Source organism: Melanerpes formicivorus, unplaced genomic scaffold, assembly GCF_026170545.1.
Source record: "Melanerpes formicivorus ecotype bairdi unplaced genomic scaffold, bMelFor1.0.p_v2 SCAF_9, whole genome shotgun sequence".
In the NCBI taxonomy this organism is placed as follows: Eukaryota; Metazoa; Chordata; class Aves; order Piciformes; family Picidae; genus Melanerpes; species Melanerpes formicivorus.
The window spans coordinates 1,442,816-1,467,622 of NW_027142361.1; the positions used below are offsets into that span (position 1 = coordinate 1,442,816).

The following is a 24,807-nucleotide window of genomic DNA, read 5'->3' on the forward strand; positions in this document are numbered from 1 at the left end:
TACCCATCAACCTTGAAACTTCAACTGCAGTCTGCATTGCCTAGAATGATTGGGGAATCTAGTGTGACACTACAGCACAGAGATGACTGCTGGACTAAATTAGATTAGTAGGAAAAGGAACATGCTTCAGATTTAGCAGGAACACCTGCAGGTTCCTCGTTACCATACCCTAATGCTCATAAGTTACAGTAATTCTGTGCACTACCTGGACAACAGTTGTGAGGTAACAGGAAACTTCTGCTTGTGTCATGGACACATAAAGGTCTGTGAGCTCAGCTGAAACTCTTGAGGTGCTAAGGACAATAGTTTCATAGTTTCATAGTTTCATTCAGGGTTGGAAGGGACCACAAGGATCATCTAGTTCCAACCCCCCTGCCATGGGCAGGGACACCCCACACTAGATCAGGCTGGACAGAGCCTCATCCAGCCTGCTCTTAAACACCCCCAGGGACGGGGCCTCGACCACCTCCCTGGACAACCCATTCCAGGGTTTCACCACTCTCATGGTGAAGAACCTCCTCCTCACATCTAGCCTGAATCTCCCCACCTCCAGCTTCATTCCATTCCCCCTAGTCCTATCACTACCTGATATCCTGAGAAGTCCTTCCCCAGCCTTCCTGTAGGCCCCCTTCAGATACTGGAAGGCCACAATTAGGTCACCTCGGAGCCTTCTCTTCTGCAGACTGAACAGCCCCAACTCCCTCAGTCTGTCCTCATAGGAGAGGTGCTCCAGCCCTCTGATCATCCTTGTGGCCCTTCTCTGGACACGTTCCAGCACCTCCACATCCCTCTTGTAATAGGGGCTCCAGAACTGGACACAGTACTCCAGGTGGGGTCTCACCAGGGCTGAGTAGAGGGGGAGGATCACCTCCCTCGACCTGCTAGCCACACTTCTCCTGATGCAGCCCAGGATCTGATTGGCTTTGCGGGCTGCAAGTGCACACTGAGAGCTCATGTTGAGCTTTTTGTCCACCAGCACCCCCAAGTCTCTCTCCTCAGGGCTACCCTCCAGCCAGTCACTGCCCAGCCTGTATTTGTGCCTGGGATTGCCTCGACCCAGATGCAGGACCCTGCACTTGCTCTTATTGAACTTCATGAGGTTGGCCTGTGCCCACCTCTCCAGCCTGTCAAGGTCCCTCTGGATGGCCTCCCTTCCCTCCAGCGTGTCTGCTGCACCACACAGCTTGGTGTCATCAGCAAACTTGCTGAGGGTGCACTCAATGCCACTGTCCATGTCCCCCACAAAGATGTTGAATAAGACAGGTCCCAGGACTGATCCCTGAGGGACTCCACTTGTCACTGGCCTCCACTGGGACATGGACCCATTGACAGCCACTCTTTGGGTGCGGCCATCAAGCCAGTTCCTTATCCATCTAGTGGTCCACCAATCAAACCCATGTGTCACCAGTTTGGAGACCAGGATGTGGTGTGGGACAGTGTCGAAGGCTTTGCTCAGGTCCAGGTAAATGACATCAGTTGCTCGCCCCTCGTCTATTAATTTTGTCACCTGCTCATAGAAGGCCACCAGGTTGGTCAGGCAGGATTTGCCCTTGGCAAAGCCATGCTGACTGTTCCCAATCACCTCTTCACTATTCTTTTGAGCGAGTAGTGACTCCAGGAGGATCTGTTCCATGATCTTTCCAGGCACAGAGGTGAGACTGACTGGCCTGTAGTTCCCTGGTTCCTCCTTCTTGCCCTTTTTGAAGATGGGGGCAATGTTTCCCCTTTTCCAGTCTGTGGGGACTTCACCAGACTGCCAGGACTTTTGAAATATAATAGAGAGGGGTTTAGCAACCTCATCTGCCAGTTCTCTTAGTACCCGTGGGTGTATCCCGTCGGGTCCCATGGACTTGAACACTTTCAGGTTCTTCAGATGATCACGAACCTGATCTGCACTTACAATGGGCAGTTCTTCCTCCCCGTCCCTGGCTTTGACTTCCATAACATCAGGAGTGTGGCTAGAGGCCCTTGCAGTGAAGACTGAGGTAAAGAAGTTATTAAGTACCTCAGCCTTTTCCTCATCACATGTGACCATGTCACCATTTTCCTTTCTGAGGGGGCCCACACCTTCCCTAGTCTTCTTCTTCCCATTAATATACCTGTAAAAGTTCTTAGTATTCCCTTTAATCTCCCTGGCTAGATTCAACTCAAACTCTGCTTTGGCTTTCCTAACCAGGACTCTTGCTGCTCGGGCAGCTTCCTTGTATTCCCCCTGTTCTACCTGTCCTTCCCTCCACTTCCTGTAGAGTTTCCTTTTAAGTAATAGTGTGTCCAGTAGCTCCTTGCCCATCCAGGCAGGCCTCCTAGCATTCTTACCTGCTTTTCTCTTTGTTGGTACACAGAGCTCCTGGACACAGAGGAGGTGGTCCTTGAATACTGACCAGCTGTCCTGGGTCCCTCTTCCCTCCAGGGCTTTGTCCCACGACACTTTGGCTAGCAGATCCCTGAAGCGATCAAAATCTGCATGCCTAAAGTCTAGGGTCGTGAGCTTGGAATACTTCCTCCTGATTACCCTGAGGATGTTAAATTCAACTGCTTCATGGTCACTACAGCCAAGGCCGTCTATGAGCCTCACATTGCTTACCAGCCCTTCCCTGTTGGTGAGAACAAGGTCCAGCATAGCACCATTTCTTGTTGGTTCCTCCACCATTTGGAGGAGGAAGTTGTCTTCTATGCAGTCCAGGAACATCCTGGATTGCTGGTGCCTTGCTGTGTTGTCCCTCCAGCAGATATCCGGGTGGTTGAAATCACCCATGAGGACCAGGGCTTGTGACCTGGAAGCTGCTTCTATTTGCCTATGGAGGGCCTCATCTGCTTGGATCTGCTGGTCAGGTGGCCTGTAGGAGACCCCCACAGTAATATCTTCTTCCCCTGTCCTGCCTTTAATTTTGACCCATACACTCTCAACTAGCTTATCATCCCTCCCCAGTTGGAGCTCCACTGATTCCAACTGGCTATTGACATAGAGGGCAACACCTCCTCCTCTCCTTCCCTGCCTATCCTTCCTAAAGAGTTTATACCCATCTATGCCTACATCCCAGTCATGGGATTCATCCCACCAAGTTTCAGTAACAGCCACTATGTCGTGGCATCCCAGCAGCACAGTGGCCCTTAACTCATCCTGTTTGTTGCCCAAGCTGCGCGCATTCGCATAGAAGCACTTCAGCTGGGCTGGCCCTGTCCTCCCCTTGTGCCAAATCCCCTCGGTTTCCACAGAATGTCCTGGTGGATCATTCGTGGCTTGCCTCAGGGTAGCAAGTTGAGAGCCCTTACCAGCTCTCCTTCTCTCTACTGCTGGTGAGCTGCCCCTCTGTTTGTCACCAGCCAGCAGGAGACTATTAACCCCTTCCCCCTTCAAATCTAGTTTAAAGCCCTATCAATGAGCCCTGCCAATTCCTGCCCCAGGATTCTTATCCCACTCTGGGACAAGTGTGTCCCATGAGTTGTTTTCAGCTCAGGTGCCTTGAAAACCAATCCATGATTGTGGAACCCAAAGCCCTGTCGATGGCACCAGCCCCTGAGCCATGAATTGATCTGTTGGCCCTTCCTCAGTGTGTCCTCATCCATTGCTGACGTTACAGGGATAGTAGAGAACACGACTTGAGCCCCTGATCCCTTTAGCATTTGCCCTAAGGTTCTGAAGTCTTTTTTAATAGATTGTGAGCCTCTCATTGTTACATCGTCACTGCCCACCTGAAAGACCAGCAGTGGGTAGTAGTCCGAAGGACTCACGAGGTTGGGAATTCTATCTACAACATCTTTTACTTGGGCACCAGGGAGGCAGCTGACCGCTCTATGAAATGGGTCTGGTCTGCATATTGGGCCCTCTGTTCCCCTCAGTAGGGAGTCTCCTATGACGATGACCCTGCGAGGTTTCTTTTCTGGGTAAGTTTTGATGGCTGGCCTGAGGCAACCTGTCATTGGTGCAGCTTCTGACCTTCTTGGGTCCTCGACCTTACCAATGACCTGTTCCTCCTGCAGAGCCTCATACCTGTTCTGTAACTGCACTGGAGGCAGCGTGCTGCTCACAGGAGCAGACTTCCTTTGTTTGCATTTCTTCCGTCGGGCAGAGACCTGTTCCCATTGGCCCTGCTCATGTGGGTTACTACAGGGAGGTTGAGAATCTTGCTTCTGGGAAGGTATCAAACTCCCTGTTCCCCTAAGTGTTACCCCCTGTTCTGGTTTAGAAGAGGTTACCCCCTGTTCTGGTTTAGAAGAGATTACATTATGGGAATTGTCAATTTTCTGCTCGCCATCTCTTCTAGCTCTTAGCCTTTCCACCTCTTCTTTTAGTTTGACCACCATGCTCATCAGATCACTGACCTGCTCACACCTGAAACAGGAGCTGCTCCCTCCAGCCTCCATGTCGAGTGCCAGGTTCCAGCACTCACTGCAGCCACCTGCCTGAACATCTGCATGCTTGTGTGTGGTCTCTGTTTGGGTGCCCACTGTCCTTCTGCTAGCCTTTGCTCTAGTGGTGACCATCTTGCAGTAACAATCTTGCAATGTAGACACAAGGCAGGCTACAGTCTGGTTAAACCAGTAAAAAACCAAAGCCTTAACATTTCATTATACTGCTTATGTTCTTTTTATGCACAGCTACAGGGTGCACAAAATAAGCTGTTTCCTCAGTAAAATTTAATGTTTTACATCTGTAAAATAATCAGCTAATTCTGTAATATAACACAAAAATCTTGCACTACATAAACAGAACTGTAGTTCTCAGGAACATTTTATTCTGCTTCAGGTAACATCTCATAATTTGCCAGCTTACACAGTCCCTTTTAAAGAATATAGTATTTAGCTAAAACTGAAAAGCAAAATCAAAGAAAAAAAGTTTTGATTTAGTTGCAGTACAGCTGGGATAGATGCAACTGAACTGCTGCAGTGCACAACAACAACAAAAAATCAACATGAATATCAGAATAATAAATGTATACCCTAAATTAATCCCTGTAAATACATTCACAGGTCCACTTAAGACACTCTGATGCATAACTCATTTAATCAAATCTGCAGATAGAGATGAATGTTAGTTCACGGGAAAGCAATTTATCATATGACTCAGCTTATCTGCAAAATTCAGTAGCAAATTTGAAAATCTACATTTATTTTCCCCGAACCAACCACACAGAGGCTTAAGTCATTATTTCTGTTACTTCCAATGTTCGATCAGTAAGGCTTTATTTACACTTTTTTCTTTACTATAAACTCAGGAAAAAGTTTGGTGCGATGTGCAAGAAAAGACTGAACATTTCACTGACTGGAGACTAACATCTGCTTATGGTTTAATGCTAACCCACAGGCAGCCAATTAAAGTCCCATATATCCATGTTTTTACATAAAGTTTCCTTCCAGATTCTGTCAGAAGCATACTAGCAGTCAGGCCACCTAAAAACAGCAAGGATGGCAAAGTTTTCTTGAGGCTTAGTTTGGAATGGACACTTTTCCCAGGGAACTTGTTTCTTCTTTTAGAATCTTTCGCATCATAAAACTCTATTAGTAACCTACAAGCAGACAAAAAGAGATGGTCAAAGTTACACATTAGCATAAGAAGTTTTAAGCAACTTAATTTCATCACACATCATTTAAGAAATGATTTCACAATATGCAGCAGCCTATCTGTAAGCTTTAAACAATCAGTATGCATTAAGACTATGATGCATGTGAAGTAACTTTGCACACTGAAGTACTCAACCTGAACCCTTGCAAGCAATAAAAACAGATTTTCCTTGGGGACCAATTTTAACACTGAATAAAAAAGAGAATAATCCTTTTCACTCAGGATTGAGCAGAAAAGCCCAGCATACTGGGCAATATTGAGAACAAAATACCACACACAGTTAATAGTGGGGAAACAGGGTTAACAGATGGGAAAAGAGCATTTTCATAAAGTAAACTAATAAACAACATGGGCTCACAAGACTCTGTCCAGGGAAGTGCTTGAGTTACTGTCCCTGGGGGTATTTAAAAGACACAAAGACATGGCACTGAGGGAGAAGGTTTGGTGTTGGACTTGGCAGTGCTAGGTTAACAGACTCTATGACATTAAAGGGCTTTTCCAACCTAAACAATTCCATGAATCTACAAAGTATCTTGGAAGCCAAATGTGCAAGAGTAAAATGCTACACCACTGGGTTAGTGGTAACTTTTTTCCTCCTGCTTTTGAAAATCAGTAATAAATCAATTTGAAGATTCTGGGATTTTGTTTAAGTATCTCCAAGTTTTCCTGATAAACTGCTCTGGTCCCAGGAGCGATGATCCACTCAAGAAGAGTCTTGAGGGAGACAGAGATCTGTTCCATTTTGCCGATCTTCACTAGAAGACTACTTAAGGGACACTGGACAGACTTTGATTTCATCTATCAGTTGTTTATGTATAAAATGAAATTCAGACTTGCTTCCTCTCAAAAGAGAAGAAAAATTACTTCAGTGATCCTGAACTTCTAAGACACTTCAGTAACAGTTACCATCATGTTATTTTTCATCTGGAATCAAAGATCACAAGATGACTTAACCCATTTTTTACTTCCATGGAGTGTGAGACTGACAGAACAATTTTACAGCAGAACACAGCTGAAGAACCAGGGAAATGTCTGTCTCACACAATGTATTCAAGGATTTAGAAAGCAAACAGATTCAGCTCCCTTAATCTGGACTTCATATATGGCAAATTAAACCATAATCTCTCAAGCAATACTTAAATCACACATTTAGGCACAAAGTCCTTCCAAAGCACAAGGTCCCCCAGGATCTGTTGTGTATGCTCAGTAGTGACCTTATTTGGAAATGCAAGAGGGATCCAGGCACTTTAGTTCTGTCATGACTCAAAGATGGAAGATGAAATGTCTACTTCACAATCTCCCCAGTGAAGGTAGGGATCTCAGGGTTGTGCTTTTATCCAATCACTGTCTGATGGAAGATGCATAAACAACTTTGGCAGATGAGATTAGATCAAGATCTGGCCCTTTTTAGCATGGGTTATGGGGCTAGAATCAAACTGCATTTTACTTGCTTGCTTACCATGACCATCTTACATTCTTGGCTGAGCATGACTCTGTTACAAGAGGATAAATTGAGAGTATTCAGATGAGTAGGAGTCTTTCCTGCAGCATGTACTCACAGATCCTCAGTCTAAGGAACATCTCAAACTCAGCCATTTCAACCTCCTCAGCAAAAGGTTTAACCACAAATTAATTTTGTTATACATAATACGCACAGGAGTGTGAACATCAACTCTCTTCAGAGAGCCCTACAGCTTGCACTGCTGCTAACACAGAAATCATGGTTTTATCTATTAACATAAAAGAAATAGGACAGGTTCCTGAAACAGAAAGTTCTGTATATTGTTACTCACTTATCCTTTATTTCAAAGCGTTCATGAAGCCACCTTCTCATATATATCTGCTCTTCTGGAATGTTCTTCAGTTCGATTCGATCAATGAAAATATGAACTCTCGGGCATTCCTTGCAAAGAAACTCTAAAAAGAACAAAACAATGGGCCTGAGTCACAAAACCACTGTAAGGCATTTATTTGTCTGAAACACACTGAAGATCTGACCACATAGCTGTAATTGCCCTGGAAGCCTAACTTCAGTTCTCAAAAGCCTCCCTTCTTTGTTTGGATCCTGAGCACTTCAATGAACTTAGAAGCCATTTGGCCTACGCATTCTTGAGATGGTGGCCCATTATCACATGGGGCATGGGAAAATGATCCTAGAATGCACTCTGCTATCTGTAAAATGCTGTGCTTGAAAATGTTAACACTTCAACCTCAGCAGCAATCCACTCATTCTGTAGCGTGGGATGCAGTAACTTCTGTGTCAAGAAGTCACCCAGCCTGCAATTTTGATTGAAGCTTGATTTGATCTTCTTTGCCTGTCCTTTCTGAAATTTACATTTTGTTTGCTCCTGGATGACAAAATTGGAATTAGAATGATTTCCCAAATTATCTCCAGAAGAAAATGGGCTCCAGTTTAAGTAATAACCTGTAATTAAATAGCAAAATGCTTCCCATGTTGCATTTCTTCATTTTTCATCTGTCTTACAAAGCTTGAGACAGCCCTGTTGCAATCTCCCTCCCCCGTTTCCTCAATTTGTCCCTACAAAAATTTAGCAAGCAAGCATTTATTACAAACTAAACTGCATTACTCACATAGCCTTATGGGATTTCCTGCAACTAACAAGTGGTTAAAATTCTGCATGTGGGATGAAAACCCCACCAGCATTTGAATATCAGTATCCATCTGCATTTATCAGTAGCAAGGAGTATTACAATATCCATAGCATCCTCATACAGGGAGAGGCTTGATGTAAAGATGAAGTCCTTGGAAACATGAACAATCTTTGTATTTTGAAAAGGGCCCAGAAGTTCCTTCACACAATACAGACAGGCAACAAATGTAACACAGCCTGGGTAGTCCCTTTGGGTTGTTGACATTTTTGGGGCAGCAATGCAGATGTATAGAAGACTTTGACCCATAACTGTTAGGGGTATCTTGAGCAATGACTGTGCAAAATAGTTGTTACTGCATATACATCTTTATTATGGTCTCCCAAAGCAGACATCTCCCTATTTGCTTTTATTTTTTTACTGGATTATTGATTTTTAAGGACTTTATGGTAAAAGCAATCTTTATCAGACACTTACCTTAAAGAATTTTAAAAGCCTGTTCATGCAAATGTGTTTGTAGAGGGGGAGGGAAGGAGAAAAGATAAATAGCTCATTAAGTCTTAGGGCAATTTGACATGGAAATTTGTCAGGTGCTGTGTGCAGTTTTGTCTAGTCCTCAGGCAAAGAGCCCTTCGCTGAACTGCACTGCGGTATGTAAAGGGAGCAACGTGACCCACACAGCACCAACTGGAGGCTGAGGGCTCTAACCAGAAACAACTCCACCTCTTAGCCACCGAGTAGCAAACACAACTGTTGCTAAACAAGTCTGGTGAAACCACCTCCTATTTACAGCTATTGGATGGTGAGCAACACAAGTACCTGAAGTCCAGAATGATGGATTGTATAGACATTGTCTACAAGTTAATGTGCAATGTTTTTACTACCCACAAAGGAATCAGTGTTCGTGTATATCTCCCAGGCAACCAGCACCAGAACAAGAGGACACAGTCTCAAGCTGCACCAGGGGAGATTCAGACTGGATGTTAGGAAGAAATTCTTCACAGAGAGAGTGATTGCCCATTGGAATGTGCTGCCTGGGGAGGTGGTGGAGTCACCATCATTGGATGTGTTTAGGAGGAGACTTGATAGGGTATGGGTGACGGAGATTGGAATCAATACGGCTGACCAATATGATCGAGTATTGTTCCTTTATTGTTCCAGTATTGCAGGCCTATGGAGCAGGCCTGTAGTTCGAGTATAGCACAGTAAAGTAAAGTGTAGAAGAAGAAGAGACAGGGAAGGCAGAAGTGCATAGCAAGGGAACTTCTACAACTTATATAAACTCAGAGTGCCTTGTTGGCATGGCTTCATTGGTTCCCTATGAGTGACCACACATTGCACTATTACAGATTATTGGTCCAACTACTAATGACACACAAGGTTTGTTGATGCAGGTGCATGTCCTGTTGTCCCAAGATAACTTTCCATGTTTATAGCTACCAGTGCCTTGTTTTAGTTACATGCTGCAGGCACAGCACTGTTTTGCTCCACTGCTAGCTGGCTCTGCATTTATGCTGAGCATGGCCTACCACCATGTCAGGCTCTAGGCCTGCACTGCCAGATTGCTCACACTGCTTGTCGCTGGCATTGCCACAATAGGGTGCTTGGTTGCATGGTTTAGTTGATTAGGTGGTGTTGGATGATAGGTTGGACGCGATGATCTTGAAGGCCTCTTCCAACCTGGTCTGGTCTATTCTATTCTATTCAAGCAGGTTTTTCCTCTTGCTTTTAATAGGAAGAAAGGATTTTCTCTGGTCCTCAGAGAAACAGACCACTATATGATGGTCATTCACTATACAAGCACTTAAAAGCATGCTATTAATATTTTAAATGACAGATGTATTACCCACATCTTAAATGCTTACAGTACTCACTGATGTACAAATCCTCTTTTTGAGTGGCATTACCTATTAAGTGGAACATTCTATAAATATGCAAAACAGTATCAAGAAAACAAATGCCTGGAAGCCAGATCATAGTGTCTTTTTTGTGCTAGACTCCTATAAAAACATTTATGCTACTCATATTCAGCTAGGGCTGAAGATCTAGCCATAGATCCATAGAACCAAGTGAATTTCTAAGTTAGATGAGATAGCATTATTAACAGTTATGTGGTATTTTTAAAACTAATGTTATGCTGCATTAAAAATATTGATAGTTGGTAATTTAAACACAGCAACAGAATACATAATAAATAATAAGCTCTAATTAATACAACAGAAATAATACATAACTATTTCAGAAGATGCACCTTCCACCACCAAAGCTGAAATATAGCAACCCTAAAAATCTCCTTAGAAAGCAAATACTGCTGCTGTTTTTTTCTGCCTTAAGCTCAGGTTCCACTGCAAGTTGATTCTTAATGCTTCCCACACTAGTCCTCTTCAACCATTATAAATTGAGTCCCCATTTGTGAAGATCCTAAAAGTTTGTCTTAAGTTTCCACCTTTGTAAATCCTAATGCTCCTCTCCCCAGCCTTGTGGTCTGAGACTTAGTACAGCCTTGCTGCAAGCTGTGTGACCTGCAACTGCAGGTGGTCTCCCATAGAGAACTGACATTCCCACCCATGGATTCGAGGCCATGTTATCCAAAGCCTGGGCCATCCTGGGTATCTGAAGATGACACTGTAATACACGCAATCAAGCTAGTCAGCTTGATTATCCAGTTCATGTCAGAGTTTAATGCAACTAATCAAATTTTTTGGCTCTTTTTTCAGATGCACAATGACACTGCAACCCCATAAAAACACCAGTGGCTAACAACAATATATTGAGAGGTTGTTTTTGAGAAGAAACAGCTGGCTTTTATCACCACAACCTCTAAAGTTTTTGTGGTAGTCCCATGACCCTTGAATTCACATTAGCTTATCTCCCAAAAGACTTCCATAATTAAGCTAAGAAACAAAATCTTATTGAAGCAATTTATTATGTGCAAATTGCATCCAACTTCAGGGACACTAGCCCTTAAGGCCAACATATGACAGGCTTTTCAGTTTCTTAAACTTGCAGAATTTCTTATAATTAACAGCAGGAACAAGCAAGCCTGAACTTTCATTGAAAAGACAAAACATAAGTGCAAATCACGTGTTATAATAAGCCTTTATATTGGGGACAGCATTAGTTAATCAAGAACTGAGTATGACTTGGGTTAAATGAACACTAGCAACTTGTGTGGGAGCAAAGTGGACTGACTTGGGTGTGGGACTTAATTTCCTCATAAAACTTTCTGTCTGGCTAAATAACAGATACAAGTGCAGAATGTTTACCATGCTTCTAGTGCTCAACCACAGCAGAAAGAAGGAACTGAAAATAATAAGGTAGATTGAGCATTTTTTGTTCTTAAAACTGACATTATGGCCCTCCTGTGGGACAGGTTTCACACTAACACTAGACTGAAGTACTCCATGTGCAATTTGGATTCATGAATGGAGTGCAACAGCCTCTAGGAAAGGAGCTGGATTCAGAGAGTTCTGCATTGCAAATGGGATGTTTAGGAAGGGTGTTTTGCATGCTGGGCCTTCCACATAACTCTACCAATTTTAAAATCCTCACCTTCAAAAGCCAATTAATTCTGTTTTGAATTATTGGCATTACCAGGGAAAGTCAGGGAAGAAAAGAAACTCCAAAGTATAGTCATGTACCTGGTACTGAGAAGGGACATATAAATAGCCTCAGACCACCTTCCCCTTAATGCTGTCACAGAAGTTCATTCTACCACTCCAAATTATTTGCCTTGCACCTTAAGTGGTGTTATACTTAGATATTCCAGTTTGCAATTACTAATGAAGTCTATTTTTATATGCACTTTAAATGTGACAGCAGTAAAGTAGCTCAGGTTTCAACCTCCTACATCAGCTCCTTTAATGCGATGTAATTATTGCCAAAGTCCTTCAAAATTAAGAAAGGACAAACTGACACAGTTGTGTCCACTTAAAGAGCCCCAAGGGCTCTCCTATTTCAACAGATTTGAGTAATGTTTGTGATAAATTGAAAGTGATATCACACAGAATGGAAATCCAAATAATGCATATTTATTCTACGTAACTGGTATCTCAACAGTGTAAGATTACGCCTCTTCAGGAACAGAGCACTGGGTGCTGCGGTGCGTATAGTTTTACAGGCAAAACCACGAGGGCAAAGATATTCCTCTCTGAACTGTAGATGCTTTCTCTACTGCTTACATTTTCATTAGTTTAGACTTCAGTGTTCAGCTATCAAAGCAGTTCGTAAACTATCTCCTCCTCCCCTAAGAAGGAAATCCCATCTCTCCACTTTCATTTAATTTGCACACCAAATTAACAATCAACTGGCAAAACAATTTTAAGTTTCCCATCTTCAGACTTTCCATCACCTCAAGTTGAGATGACAGGAAACTATTTTAGAGCTTGCACTAATGAAATAAAGCAGTGGTAGGGCAAAGCAGCTCTAGGTGGGAAAGCAAACATCCAGGTTGTTAGGTTAACCTAGGATGCGGCTGAGGAGTGGGCAGAACCAGTACCTACCAGTGCTGATGAAGGGAAGCATGGAGGGGATGTTGTGCAGGCTAGAGTAATGCTTGCAGCCAGGAGATAAGCCTGGGACCTGAGGAATAGCACTCTCAGAAATAGTGCCAATGCCCCGTGCAAGTCCTGCGATGAATACATGGATCAGAGCCTCCAAGCATGCACAAGGGGCTCAGTGTAAGGTGAGCACATTAGGACTGGGGACCTTTGGTGACAAGAAACAGGATGCATCTGAAACATTTTCACACCAGGGTGTTGGCAATGTAAATTAAAAAGTTAAGAAAGTGTTTCAACTAGTAGCTGGGAAAAGCTGAGGGTCAGGAAAAGCAATCTGTTCAGATGGACAGACCACAAGAGGTGGGTGTGGCTGAAATTCAGTGTGAGGGTGAAACTCAGAAGTGCCTCTGTACCTATATGAGAAGCCTAAACATGAAGACAGAACAAGAATTACTGGCACTGAGCATTGACTCTGGTGGACCTGAAGAAGCATGCAGCATTACCAGGCTACCACATCTACAGGAATGGCACAATATGACGTATAGGCGAAGGAATCCCCTGAGAACGCCCGATCTCGGAAGCTAAGCAGGGTCGAGCCCGGTTAGTACTTGGATGGGAGACCGACCGGGAATACCGGGTGCTGTAGGCTTTTTAGCCAGTTGGAATCAGTGGAGCTCCAACTGGGGAGGGATGATAAGCTAGTTGAGAGCGTATGGGTTAAAATTAAAGGCAGGACAGGGGAAGGAGATATTACTGTGGGGGTCTCCTACAGGCCACCTGACCAGCAGATCCAAGCAGATGAGGCCCTCCATAAGCAAATAGAAGCGGCTTCCAGGTCACAAGCCCTGGTCCTCATGGGTGATTTCAACCACCCGGACATCTGCTGGAGGGACAACACAGCAAGGCACCAGCAATCCAGGATGTTCCTGGACTGCATAGAAGACAACTTCCTCCTCCAAATGGTAGAGGAACTAACAAGAAATGGTGCTATGCTGGACCTTGTTCTCACCAACAGGGAAGGGCTGGTAAGCAATGTGAGGCTCAGAGACAGCCTTGGCTGCAGTGACCATGAAGCAGTTGAATTTAATCTCCTCAGGGCAATCAGGAGGAAGAATTCCAAGCTCACGACCCTAGACTTTAGGCGTGCAGATTTTGATCGCTTCAGGGATCTGCTAGCCAAAGTGTCGTGGGACAAAGCCCTGGAGGGAAGAGGGACCCAGGATAGCTGGTCAGTATTCAAGGACCACCTCCTCTGTGTCCAGGAGCTCTGTGTACCAACAAAGAGAAAAGCAGGTAAGAATGCTAGGAGGCCTGCCTGGATGGGCAAGGAGCTACTGGACACACTATTACTTAAAAGGAAACTCTACAGGAAGTGGAGAGAAGGACAGGTAGAACAGGGGGAATATAAGGAAGCTGCCCGAGCAGCAAGAGTCCTGGTTAGGAAAGCCAAAGCAGAGTTCGAATTGAATCTAGCCAGGGAGATTAAAGGGAACACTAAGAACTTCTACAGGTATATTAATGGGAAGAAGAAGACTAGGGAAGGTGTGGGCCCCCTCAGAAAGGAAAATGGTGACATGGTCACAAGTGATGAGGAAAAGGCTGAGGTGCTTAATAACTTCTTTACCTCAGTCTTCACTGCAAGGGCCTCTAGCCACACTCCTGATGTTATGGAAGACAATGCCAGGGACGGGGAGGAAGAACTGCCCATTGTAAGTGCAGATCAGGTTCATGATCACCTGAAGAACCTGAAAGTGTTCAAGTCCATGGGACCCGACATGATACACCCACGGGTACTGAGAGAACTGGCAGATAAGGTTGCTAAACCCCTCTCTATTATATTTCAAAAGTCATGGCAATCTGGGGAAGTCCCCACAGACTGGAAAAGGGGAAACATTGCCCCCATCTTCAAAAAGGGTAAGAAGGAGGAACCAGGGAACTACAGGCCAGTCAGTCTCACCTCTGTGCCTGGAAAGATCATGGAGCAGATCCTCCTGGAGTCACTACTCGCTCAAAAGAATAGTGAAGAGGTGATTGGGAAGAGTCAGCATGGCTTTGCCAAGGGCAAATCCTGCCTGACCAACCTGGTTGCCTTCTATGAGCAGGTGACAAAATTAATAGATGAGGGGCGAGCAACTGATGTCGTTTACCTGGACCTGAGCAAAGCCTTCGACACTGTCCCGCACCACATCCTGGTCTCCAAACTGGTGACACATGGGTTTGATGGGTGGACCACTAGATGGATAAGGAACTGGCTTGATGGCCGCACCCAAAGAGTGGCTGTCAATGGGTCCATGTCCCAGTGGAGGCCAGTGACAAGCGGAGTCCCTCAGGGATCAGTCCTGGGACCTGTGTTGTTCAACATCTTTGTGGGTGCCATGGACAGTGGCATTGAGTGCACCCTCAGCAAGTTTGCTGATGACACCAAGCTGTGTGGTGCAGCAGACACGCTGGAGGGAAGGGAGGCCATCCAGAGGGACCTTGACAGGCTGGAGAGGTGGGCACAAGCCAACCTCATGAAGTTCAATAAGACCAAGTGCAGGGTCCTGCATCTGGGTCGAGGCAATCCCAGGCACAAATCCAGGCTGGGCAGTGACTGGCTGGAAAGTAGCCCTGAGGAGAGAGACTTGGGGGTGCTGGTGGACAAAAAGCTCAACATGAGCTTTCAATGTGCACTTGCAGCCCACAAAGCCAATCAGATCCTGGGCTGCATCAGGAGAAGTGTGGCTAGCAGGTCGAGGGAGGTGATCCTCCCCCTCTACTCAGCCCTGGTGAGACCCCACCTGGAGTACTGTGTCCAGTTCTGGAGCCCCTATTACAAGAGGGATGTGGAGGTGCTGGAACGTGTCCAGAGAAGGGCCACAAGGATGATCAGAGGTCTGGAGCACCTCTCCTATGAGGACAGACTGAAGGAGTTGGGGCTGTTCAGTCTGCAGAAGAGAAGGCTCCGAGGTGACCTAATTGTGGCCTTCCAGTATCTGAAGGGGGCCTACAGGAAGGCTGGGGAAGGACTTCTCAAGATCTCAGGTAATGATAGGACTAGGGGGAATGGAATGAAGCTGGAGGTGGGGAGATTCAGGCTAGATGTGAGGAGGAGGTTCTTCACCATGAGAGTGGTGAGACCCTGGAATGTGTTGTCCAGGGAGGTGGTCGAGGCCCCGTTCCTGGGGGTGTTTAAGAGCAGGCTGGATGAGGCTCTGGCCAGCCTGATCTAGTGTGGGGTGTCCCTGCCCATGGCAGGGGGGTTGGAACTAGATGATCCTTGTGGTCCCTTCCAACCCTGAATGAAACTATGAAACTATGAAACTATATAAGAAGTCAGAAGCAATATGAAATCCTTGTGGATGGAAAACACAGACTCTAATAAAATATATATTAGTTAGATATATAAAATTACTTCCTGCTAAGTTTGATAATAGTGACCAGAAACTGTGAGCCAGACTGAGAGCTGCAAGTTCAGGACTGATAGCAGGAGTGTGAGACTCCAGCAGACTTTATTGAACTGCACTGATGGTTTACTAAGACAAGGTGCAGTGGGACAAAACTCCAAACAAACCCAAATCTAACCAACCACAAACTGACTAGATTAAAAAGAAAAGACTGTTTTCTAGAACAACCAGTAGCAAAACACTGGCTGTTTGGAAAAACCCTAAATACTACATCCCAGAAAAACTTGTATTAGAAAGGATGTATGAAGCAGCTAAAGATGTATAAAAATGTCTGGGTGGGTCTGAAGCCCACCTGAATAATTAAGGAGGGTACCACTACGTTCATCCTTTCTCCTCTCTGAGGAATGGAAAGCTTGTCCAAATAAGGAAGAGCCACAAAACTGCTCATGTGAAATGTAAACAAAATCAAGAGGACTAAAAAAGGAACTTGAAAAATGCAAGGGATGCTTTAACACTTCCAACTTTTGGGAATATATTAAAAGCTAAGGCACTGGTGGATGAAAAGGTGTGCAGAGCATCAGTAAAATATAAGCCCAAATATTTGTTTGCGTTATTTTTCTTGATGAAAACAATTGATTCCTACACCCATTGCATTCTTTGTAACAGACTGCTCAAAGGAACTAGATCAGTAAGCAAACAGACAGAAAATATTAGACTAAATAAACAAGTTAGATGTCAGGAAGTCACCAAGACCAGACAGCATTCATCCAAAAGCTCTTAAATGTGGAATTTCAAAACAAAGATGTGTTGCCTATCATCACAAACAGCCATTGTGCCAGAAAAAAAAGGGTGTTTCCCTTCTACAAATGAGGGTTTTAGTGATGACGCTGGACAATACAAACCAAAGAGTCTTACATCCCTGGGTAAGACAGCAGGCTCTATAATAATATCCCTAAGCACAGAGATAATCAGTCTGTTGGAAAAGAATTGGCTTGGATTCTCTAACGGGAAATCCTTTCTCACCAATTTGCTGGATTTCTACAACAGTGCCAAGGAGCAGGAGGATAAAGGGGATTCACTGGACATGACATATTTGAATGTTCATAAAGCCTCTGACAGGGTTCCACACTGAAGGCTATTAAAGAAATTAAGCTGCCATGGGATTAGTGGAAATGATGTTTTATAGACCAAAAGCTGGTTAAAAGAGAGGAAACAAATGGAAGGACTTAATGGTCACTTTTCAGGATGGAACAGACACAGCAATTGGGGTCCTCCAGGGACTGAACACTAGGACTGGTTTTATTCTGTGTCATGATTGGTGAGCTGAAGGGAGCAAACAGTGAACTCTCCAGTTTTTCACATCTTTTTCAGAAGACCCTAAGCTCTTTTGGGTATCAAAAGCAGCCAAACTCCAAAAGGACCTCAAAGCTGAGCAAATAGGGTGAAAATGTGGCAGCTGAGCTTCAGTGTAAACAACCACGGGGGAAAAAAAATGGAAACTGATTACATGATGTTTAACTTGGAATTAGTGGTTACAATTTGCGCCTTGCTGACACTTCTCTGAAACTAGCCCCAAATCTCCACCATATTCATCAGCATTAGCAAGAACACTGAGAACAGGGTGAAGTGAGTCACTTTGCAGATACATAAAAACATTACGAATCCACATTTTAAATACCATGTGCAGTTCTGGTCTCTGTATCTGAAGGAGGACATAGTGGACTCAGAGAAAGCCACAGAAAAGGCCAATTAAAACATTTAAAGGAGAAAAAGTGCCTGCATTACAAGCATGGAGATTAAAAAGACTGAATTTTCAGTTTGGAGAAGGGAAGAAGGAAGGATATGACCGATTGAAAAAAAAAAAATCTGAAGATGTCAAGTAGGAACCATAGCCCAACTAATCCTTCAAATTCAAGTGTAAATGATCATGTTTCTGTACTTTCATAAAGATACCCAGATCTAAGCAATCATTTAAAACTATTATTAGAAAATGGTATGAAGAGTTTTCAATACTGGTATTGGCACTGGAGAGCAGCAGAGCGTCACTGTCTTACTGAAACAAGATGAAAACCCATAGTACTTGTACATTACAAGCAATCTTCAAGTGGCTTTAATATGTTATTCTAACAGATGCATTCTGGCCTTTGTACTGCTCTAGAACAATCTGTGAGTCCTGTATGTTGGCCAAGTTAGCGGGAGGTTTCCTACAAAAGCATAACAGTTTTGATTAACAGGCTGCCAACAACAGAACTTGGATCAGTGAATAACATCTAAAGGGTATCCCATCACTGGTAACTGAAAAGGAACAATTTTAGCAGGTATCTGTATCTTCCTTGGAACATTTTTGAAGTTTCAGAAGTGGAAAAAACCCAAACAGTTAAACTATGCAATTTAAAAAAAAAAAAAAAAAAGAAAGAAAGAAGAAAAAAAGGGCAAGAAAAGATGCAAGGATTGGACCAGTTCAAAACAATGCTCTCTGTAGCAAATAAACAGGATCTGTTATGAACTATGCCAACACTGCCAGTATTGATGGTTTTGCCTTTCCTTCAGCCAGTCTGTTTTGATATGCAGAGAATAGTACCACAAACAGAGTAGAAGAAAAGGGCTCTCATGTACATAAAAATCAAAAATAAACACAAGTTCTCAGAGCAGAAACATATTCCTGGCCAAGTCTGACAGTGTGAAGAAATTTAAGTTGTTTTTGTTATCCTCAGGGTTTAGATACACTTTTGCATCAAGTCAGGAGTTCCTCGATCTGTTGTAGATAAATGCTGCCTGGGGAGCTGAATGCTTCCTCTCACATGTGCATGAGGTCAGTATGCAGGGTCACTTTATGAATCTACAGTGTAAATACTTACAAAATCCTTTGTGCAGCAGATGTTTTCTGACAATTGTGTGCTTTCTGATCATAAATTTCTAAAGGGAAGCTACCTTCAGTAAGAGCTGCTTGAGAATTACTGAGATACACAAGGTCCTTATTTACAATCAGATGAACACATACTCTGGGCTTGAACATATGTTGAAGGTGATTATTACTCTCATTGAGGGGGTGTTATGAAGACACAGACAGGTTTGTGATTTGGGAAAAGGAAAATCATGCCTTATTCTGGTTGATGTTGGAGACAAGAAACTGGGCTACAGGGGCTTTTTCTTTACCTATCTCAAAACAAGGGCATAAGCATAGGTGCTACTCATGCTCAGACTAACCTTCATTTTCTCCCCTTTTTTGAGTCCTACAAAGAATTACAGCCAGGCCTGCATACATTCCCATCAAGTGATGCCATGCTTCAGTGAAATGTTATTGTTGAGCAGAACTACAATGTTTAATTGTTACAGTATGAAAATACTTTGCATTTACCCAGACCATCCTGCTTGCAGAACACTGATGCATACGTCCACATCTGTGTTCAAAATGTCACTTCAAGTAAGTTATCCACAAATGAAAAGAGAGGCTTTGATGTTACTCAAACTACTTTTAATAGGAAATTACAGGGGTTCTAAAATGACAGGTCTGGTCCTACAGAGGACAAGTGAAAATGTATTCAGTTGAAAACTGAATGAGAACATTATTTACTTTGTAGGACCTAGTGAAATTCTTATTAAAAAAGTTGCATTTTAATATTTCACACAAAATAAAACCAAGATTTTTTCCACAGAACTATGTTCCCAACTACTGCTACCCAAATTCCTCCAAATATTTCAACAGAAAATGTACATTTTGAAATATGAAAGTATGTTACTTACATTTTGCTTGTACACATGCACAATGACAAGCTCATCATGTGAGATTTACTACTTACATGTTAAAAAGCCATCCCACACTTGATGCAGGGTTCACCTGTTCAGCCTCCGTTCTAATCTACATCCTTTCTTTGCCGCTCTAAAATAACCCCCATTTACTTTTCAATATTCTTTCATCTAATAAAAACGAGAAAGCTAGCAGAGATCTGGACAGATCATCAGTAATTTCATCACTATAAATCTTTCTTTGGACTCTTGATAATTTTTTTTAAAATTGTTTTGCGACACATCTAGAAACAGGTACTTGTTATCATTCTTTCGACCTTGACAGGACAAGGGACAACGTGTGTGCAAGCTGGAGTATAGGAGGTTCTACATGAACAAGGAAAAGCTTTTTCACTGTGAGGGTGAAAGAGCACTGAAACAGGTTGCCCAGAGAGATTGTGGAGTCTCCTTCACTGGAGACATTCAAAACTTGACTGGATGTGTTCCTGTGTGATCTGGTATAGGTGATCCTGCTCTGGCAGGAGTTTTGGACTACATGACCTTTCAAGGTCCCTTTTAACCCCTAATATTCTGTGAATGGCAGGGGATGTGATCAAAATCAGGCCATAGTCCAAGGACTAGTTTCTTTGCTCCAGTTTCTTTTCTACTGTACTGCATTTTCTGTCCAAATGAGTCCTAGCAAAAGTGCAAGCACCTAGAAAAGTGTACTTGCCCCTAGGGAAGTTAGGCCAGTCTGACCTCCTCAAATTACACTGATCAAAGTGATCTACGGATCTGCAGAAGTGCACACATACACATGCATTCAAAGTGTTTGTTCTGGAATTGATATACAGCAGAGTCAATAATTCTCAGGAATGCCTCTGAATTCTTCAAAACAGAGTCTACATGTACTTCTATTTTTGTTCAGTGTTTATCATTGTCACATGCTGCCATTTCACATACTCTTTCATCTGCAATGGCCAGATAAATACCATCTGGTTATGTTAAAGCCTTCAGGCAGAATAATAAAGATGTGGATGTGTACATAATGCTCTTTCAGGTTCAAGAATGACAACAGTTCCCATATCCCACAAGACTTGCCCCTTAACATCAGACAAACCTAGATGTGAACACTAAGGACAGTCTTTCAGAAGAGGGAAAACTAGGCTCTCACTCTTTCTTTCCAAGCTTATTTCCACTTTTTACTAAAAGACAACACAAGAAAACGGCATCGACAAATCCAGCATAGAAGTTTTGCCTCCTCTTTTTCACTTCTACATAGTTCTTGCAGAACTTGGTACCCTAGATGCACTTCAATTTTCTGTAGTGCCCATATGATTATCTGATTATTCTTATTCTAATGACCACAAATAAATACTGCCTAGCAGCATGGTGCTCCCTAAGCAGGACCATTATGTTCTGTCTTTAGTGATCTGGACAAATCATCTCCAGTAGTGAGATAGGAGAAATCTGTGGGAATTTGCTATTCTTTGGAAAGGCTGCCATGTGCAGGGCAAACTTCCACTGGAAACATACCAAGATCCAAACTTGTTGGAATGAAGGGGAATGACTAATGAATAAATTGTAGAAAAAAAATTTATCTATTGGTCACAACTGGATGTGAAGCAATAGCAGAAACCAACAACCCCATGTAAAACTAATCTAATCTTAATCCCCTTTCCAAGACTAATCAAATCTGATGTCTTCTAAAGCAAACAACTCGCAGATGGAAAGTGTCAACAAAACATTAAAATGCATAAATAGTGACAAAAAGTTCAACAGATCTGGAAGGATACTATAATAATTGGCCTGCTCTAAGAAGGTACAATGTTCTCAGGTGTGCCTGGCATTCACTGTTCTTCTCAAAGCAATAATGCAGACATGATGGTGAATGTCTGTTTTCCAGTTGCTAACATACGAACTTTTGCTTTAATCCTGTAAAGAAAGTAAACCTTACGATACTTAAGGTTGCTGGACTGAAAAAAACAAACCAATTTTGCTAAGAAAGGCTATTTACACTAAGAGTTCCAGATTACAAAATTTCAAATGCACACACTACCATGTGTAATCAAAACTCAGCAAACCCTGACTTTCTGTCCCAGTGTTTTGCTCAACAGAAACCTATTTTCATCTAACAGAACTTATTTTTCTGGTTAGATTACTCAAGGAGCATACAACTATATTCACCTCATTCACTTAAGGTGCTGTAGGCGGTTTACAATAGTACAGCAAGTGAAGCCCACTTGCACAAAAACGCTGCTAAGTGTCTGCAAGGTTACTGGGTACACGCATGAATTTGAAGAACTGCCAGTAAAATACAATTACCACAAATACTGCCTTTAAAATACAGGCATTTCAGCAATCAGCTCACTTGTACAGATATCCATCACAACAAAGACAGAAGGAGAAGATTAATAGTGATGCTAAATCCTACTGCTAGATGAAACATGAAGGTAAATAGCACCTGCTGCCTATGGCTCCAAATTCATTTTAACTCCAATGAGCACCTATATGCAGAATTTGACTACAGAAGTATTATCTATAGGGAAGGGGGGGCAGGAGTGTCAGCAGCAACTATTGTAAAGCCTAGTCACTAATAAACCATGCCCACCAAGATATGGCAAGATGGTTGAAGCATTTTGGATTATCTTCAGAGCATTACAAAGCACCTGAAGTTGTTTTTGTATATTAACAAGCACACAGCTGTCTAATGTGGCATGTCCAATATACATCTACTCACCTGTCATAGATGGTGCCAGTTTTCTTTGCCCTTTATGGTCCACAGTACCTTCATAAGCTACAGTCACATCATAGACAGCATCCAGATAGTCCTTCATTGTGTCAATGGCTACATGAGTTGCCTTCACACGTGGTGTTAGCACGTGCTTTAATACAGCAAGTCCTAGAGGGAAAAAATAAATAAATATTAGTGTTTGAAAAATCAAGTGGACTATGTCCACAAAAGGAACATCATGCCAAGGACCTTCAGCACCCCCATTTGAAATCATAAAAGGTTTATTTTTACTCTCAATTCTCAGTTAAGATAGAACATGTGTGTGTCACACTGCATATGCTCTACTACTGAGCACATGTAGAAGATGAAACAGAAATCCTAAAGGATATTAATAACAAAAAGGCTGCTTAACAAAGTCCTTTTTACAGCACCTGCTCTAGAAGGAGTGATGGATTTATTGTGGTTCAAAAGCGATGAAACAGCACTTCTCTTTCCTGTTTATGTTTGTCCAACTGAGGTAAAAAAAAGAGCAAATTAACCAAGAAATACTAAATGCAAAGGACACTGCCTCCTGAAATTCTGTACCAGGCAGATTTGGTAGGTGAGGCATAAGCACAGATCATTTTAGGCATGCCTAATGCTCATCTGGAAATTTACTTCCAAAGGACAAACCAATTTTGTCAATATACGGAATTCTAGTACTGCTTCATAGTAACAAAAAAGCGGTTGTCTTAAACTACACTTGCTTAAACAGGATGCTGCATTTCTCCAAAGCTACTATGCTAGCAGAAATGTCAATAGTTTATGTCATTTTCTACTACTGATTATAGCTTTCCCTGCTTTTGCTTCTTTCTCCAAATAGCACATTCGGGGATGTTAGATATGATCATTCTTATCCTTGCAGTTGTCTCCCTTACTGCTGTTTCTGAGTGCTTGTTCCTGCTGTTAATTTTGTATTGCTCTGGCACCCCCCTCCTGCTAGCTGATTCAAGTCATCATCTCAATAGACAACTAAGCAAGGAGGGCAAAAACATAGAAGAGAGAACTGACAAGGAGAAAATCTTCTCTGTTTCCCCCTGAACAACCTATTACAATTTTCTTGGCTACTAACAAATCCATAGTTACAGAAATCAACTGGTTTTAATCAGCCAGGCCAAGATACAGGGATTGGGATGTCAAGGACACAAGAATGTCAGGTTTAAGAGCAAGTTTCATAGTTTCATAGTTTCATAGTTTCATTCAGGGTTGGAAGGGACCACAAGGATCATCCAGTTCCAACCCCCCTGCCATGAGCAGGGACACCCTACACTAGATCAGGCTGGCCAGAGCCTCATCCAGCCTGCTCTTAAACACCCCCAGGGACGGGGCCCCGACCACCTCCCTGGACAACCCATTCCAGGGTCTCACCACTCTCATGGTGAAGAACCTCCTCACATCCAGCCTGAATCTCCCCACCTCTAGCTTCATTCCATTCCCCCTAGTCCTATCACTACCTGAGATCCTGAGAAGTCCTTCCCCAGCCTTCCTGTAGGCCCCCTTCAGATACTGGAAGGCCACAATTAGGTCACCTCGGAGCCTTCTCTTCTGCAGACTGAACAGCCCCAACTCCTTCAGTCTGTCCTCATAGGAGAGGTGCTCCAGCCCTCTGATCATCCTTGTGGCCCTTCTCTGGACACATTCCAGCACCTCCACATCCCTCTTGTAATAGGGGCTCCAGAACTGGACACAGTACTCCAGGTGGGGTCTCACCAGGGCTGAGTAGAGGGGGAGTATTTAATAACCATATTTGCTTCAGCTGACCAATTCCACCTAAAGCATAGTTAAAAACATACAAATATTCTGGCCTCTAAAGTACAAACCTTATTCTATTTCCAGAATTTTAATTCACAAAGACTTCTAAAATTAAAAAAAGAAACCAAAACAACAACAAAACAAAAACCCACCAAACAAAACCCAACAAAAAACCCACCAAAACTTCTCATGATCTGAACACAGCTCCTTCATATTTAATTTTATGTGCTTCTAGAAAAAAAAAAAAGGTGTATTATGCTAAAATGTTCATTATTTTGCTAGAAGATGTGTATCTTTCTCAAAGGGAAGTATCAGAACAAAATGCAATGATTACTTTCTTGGATTATTTTTCACTGGCTTACTCTTTAGGCCATTTTTAAAGAACCATCCGTTGGTTCCTGATAAATGAAGCAGAACTTTTTTCCAGACCAAAGGGTTGTGTTATTGCTTTGTTATCTTCCTGCTTGCAAAATTAATTCAAAAGGTATGTCCTGGTTT

General features: G+C 43.0%; 1 protein-coding gene across 1 annotated transcript in view; it reads right to left on the reverse strand.

Annotated features, from left to right (window-relative positions):
- Positions 1 to 4,714: 4,714 nt before the first annotated feature.
- The window catches only part of AGPAT5 (1-acylglycerol-3-phosphate O-acyltransferase 5), a 157,329-nt gene continuing 137,236 nt past the window's right edge, over positions 4,715 to 24,807 (reverse strand). Inside the window, exons 6-8 of the mRNA XM_068142959.1 lie at positions 22,525 to 22,686; positions 7,357 to 7,480; positions 4,715 to 5,507 (exon numbers count right to left, since the gene is read on the reverse strand). Coding sequence (XP_067999060.1) covers positions 5,282 to 5,507; positions 7,357 to 7,480; positions 22,525 to 22,686 — 512 coding nt within the window. The 3' untranslated portion in view covers positions 4,715 to 5,281. The remainder of the gene's footprint in view (positions 5,508 to 7,356; positions 7,481 to 22,524; positions 22,687 to 24,807) is intronic.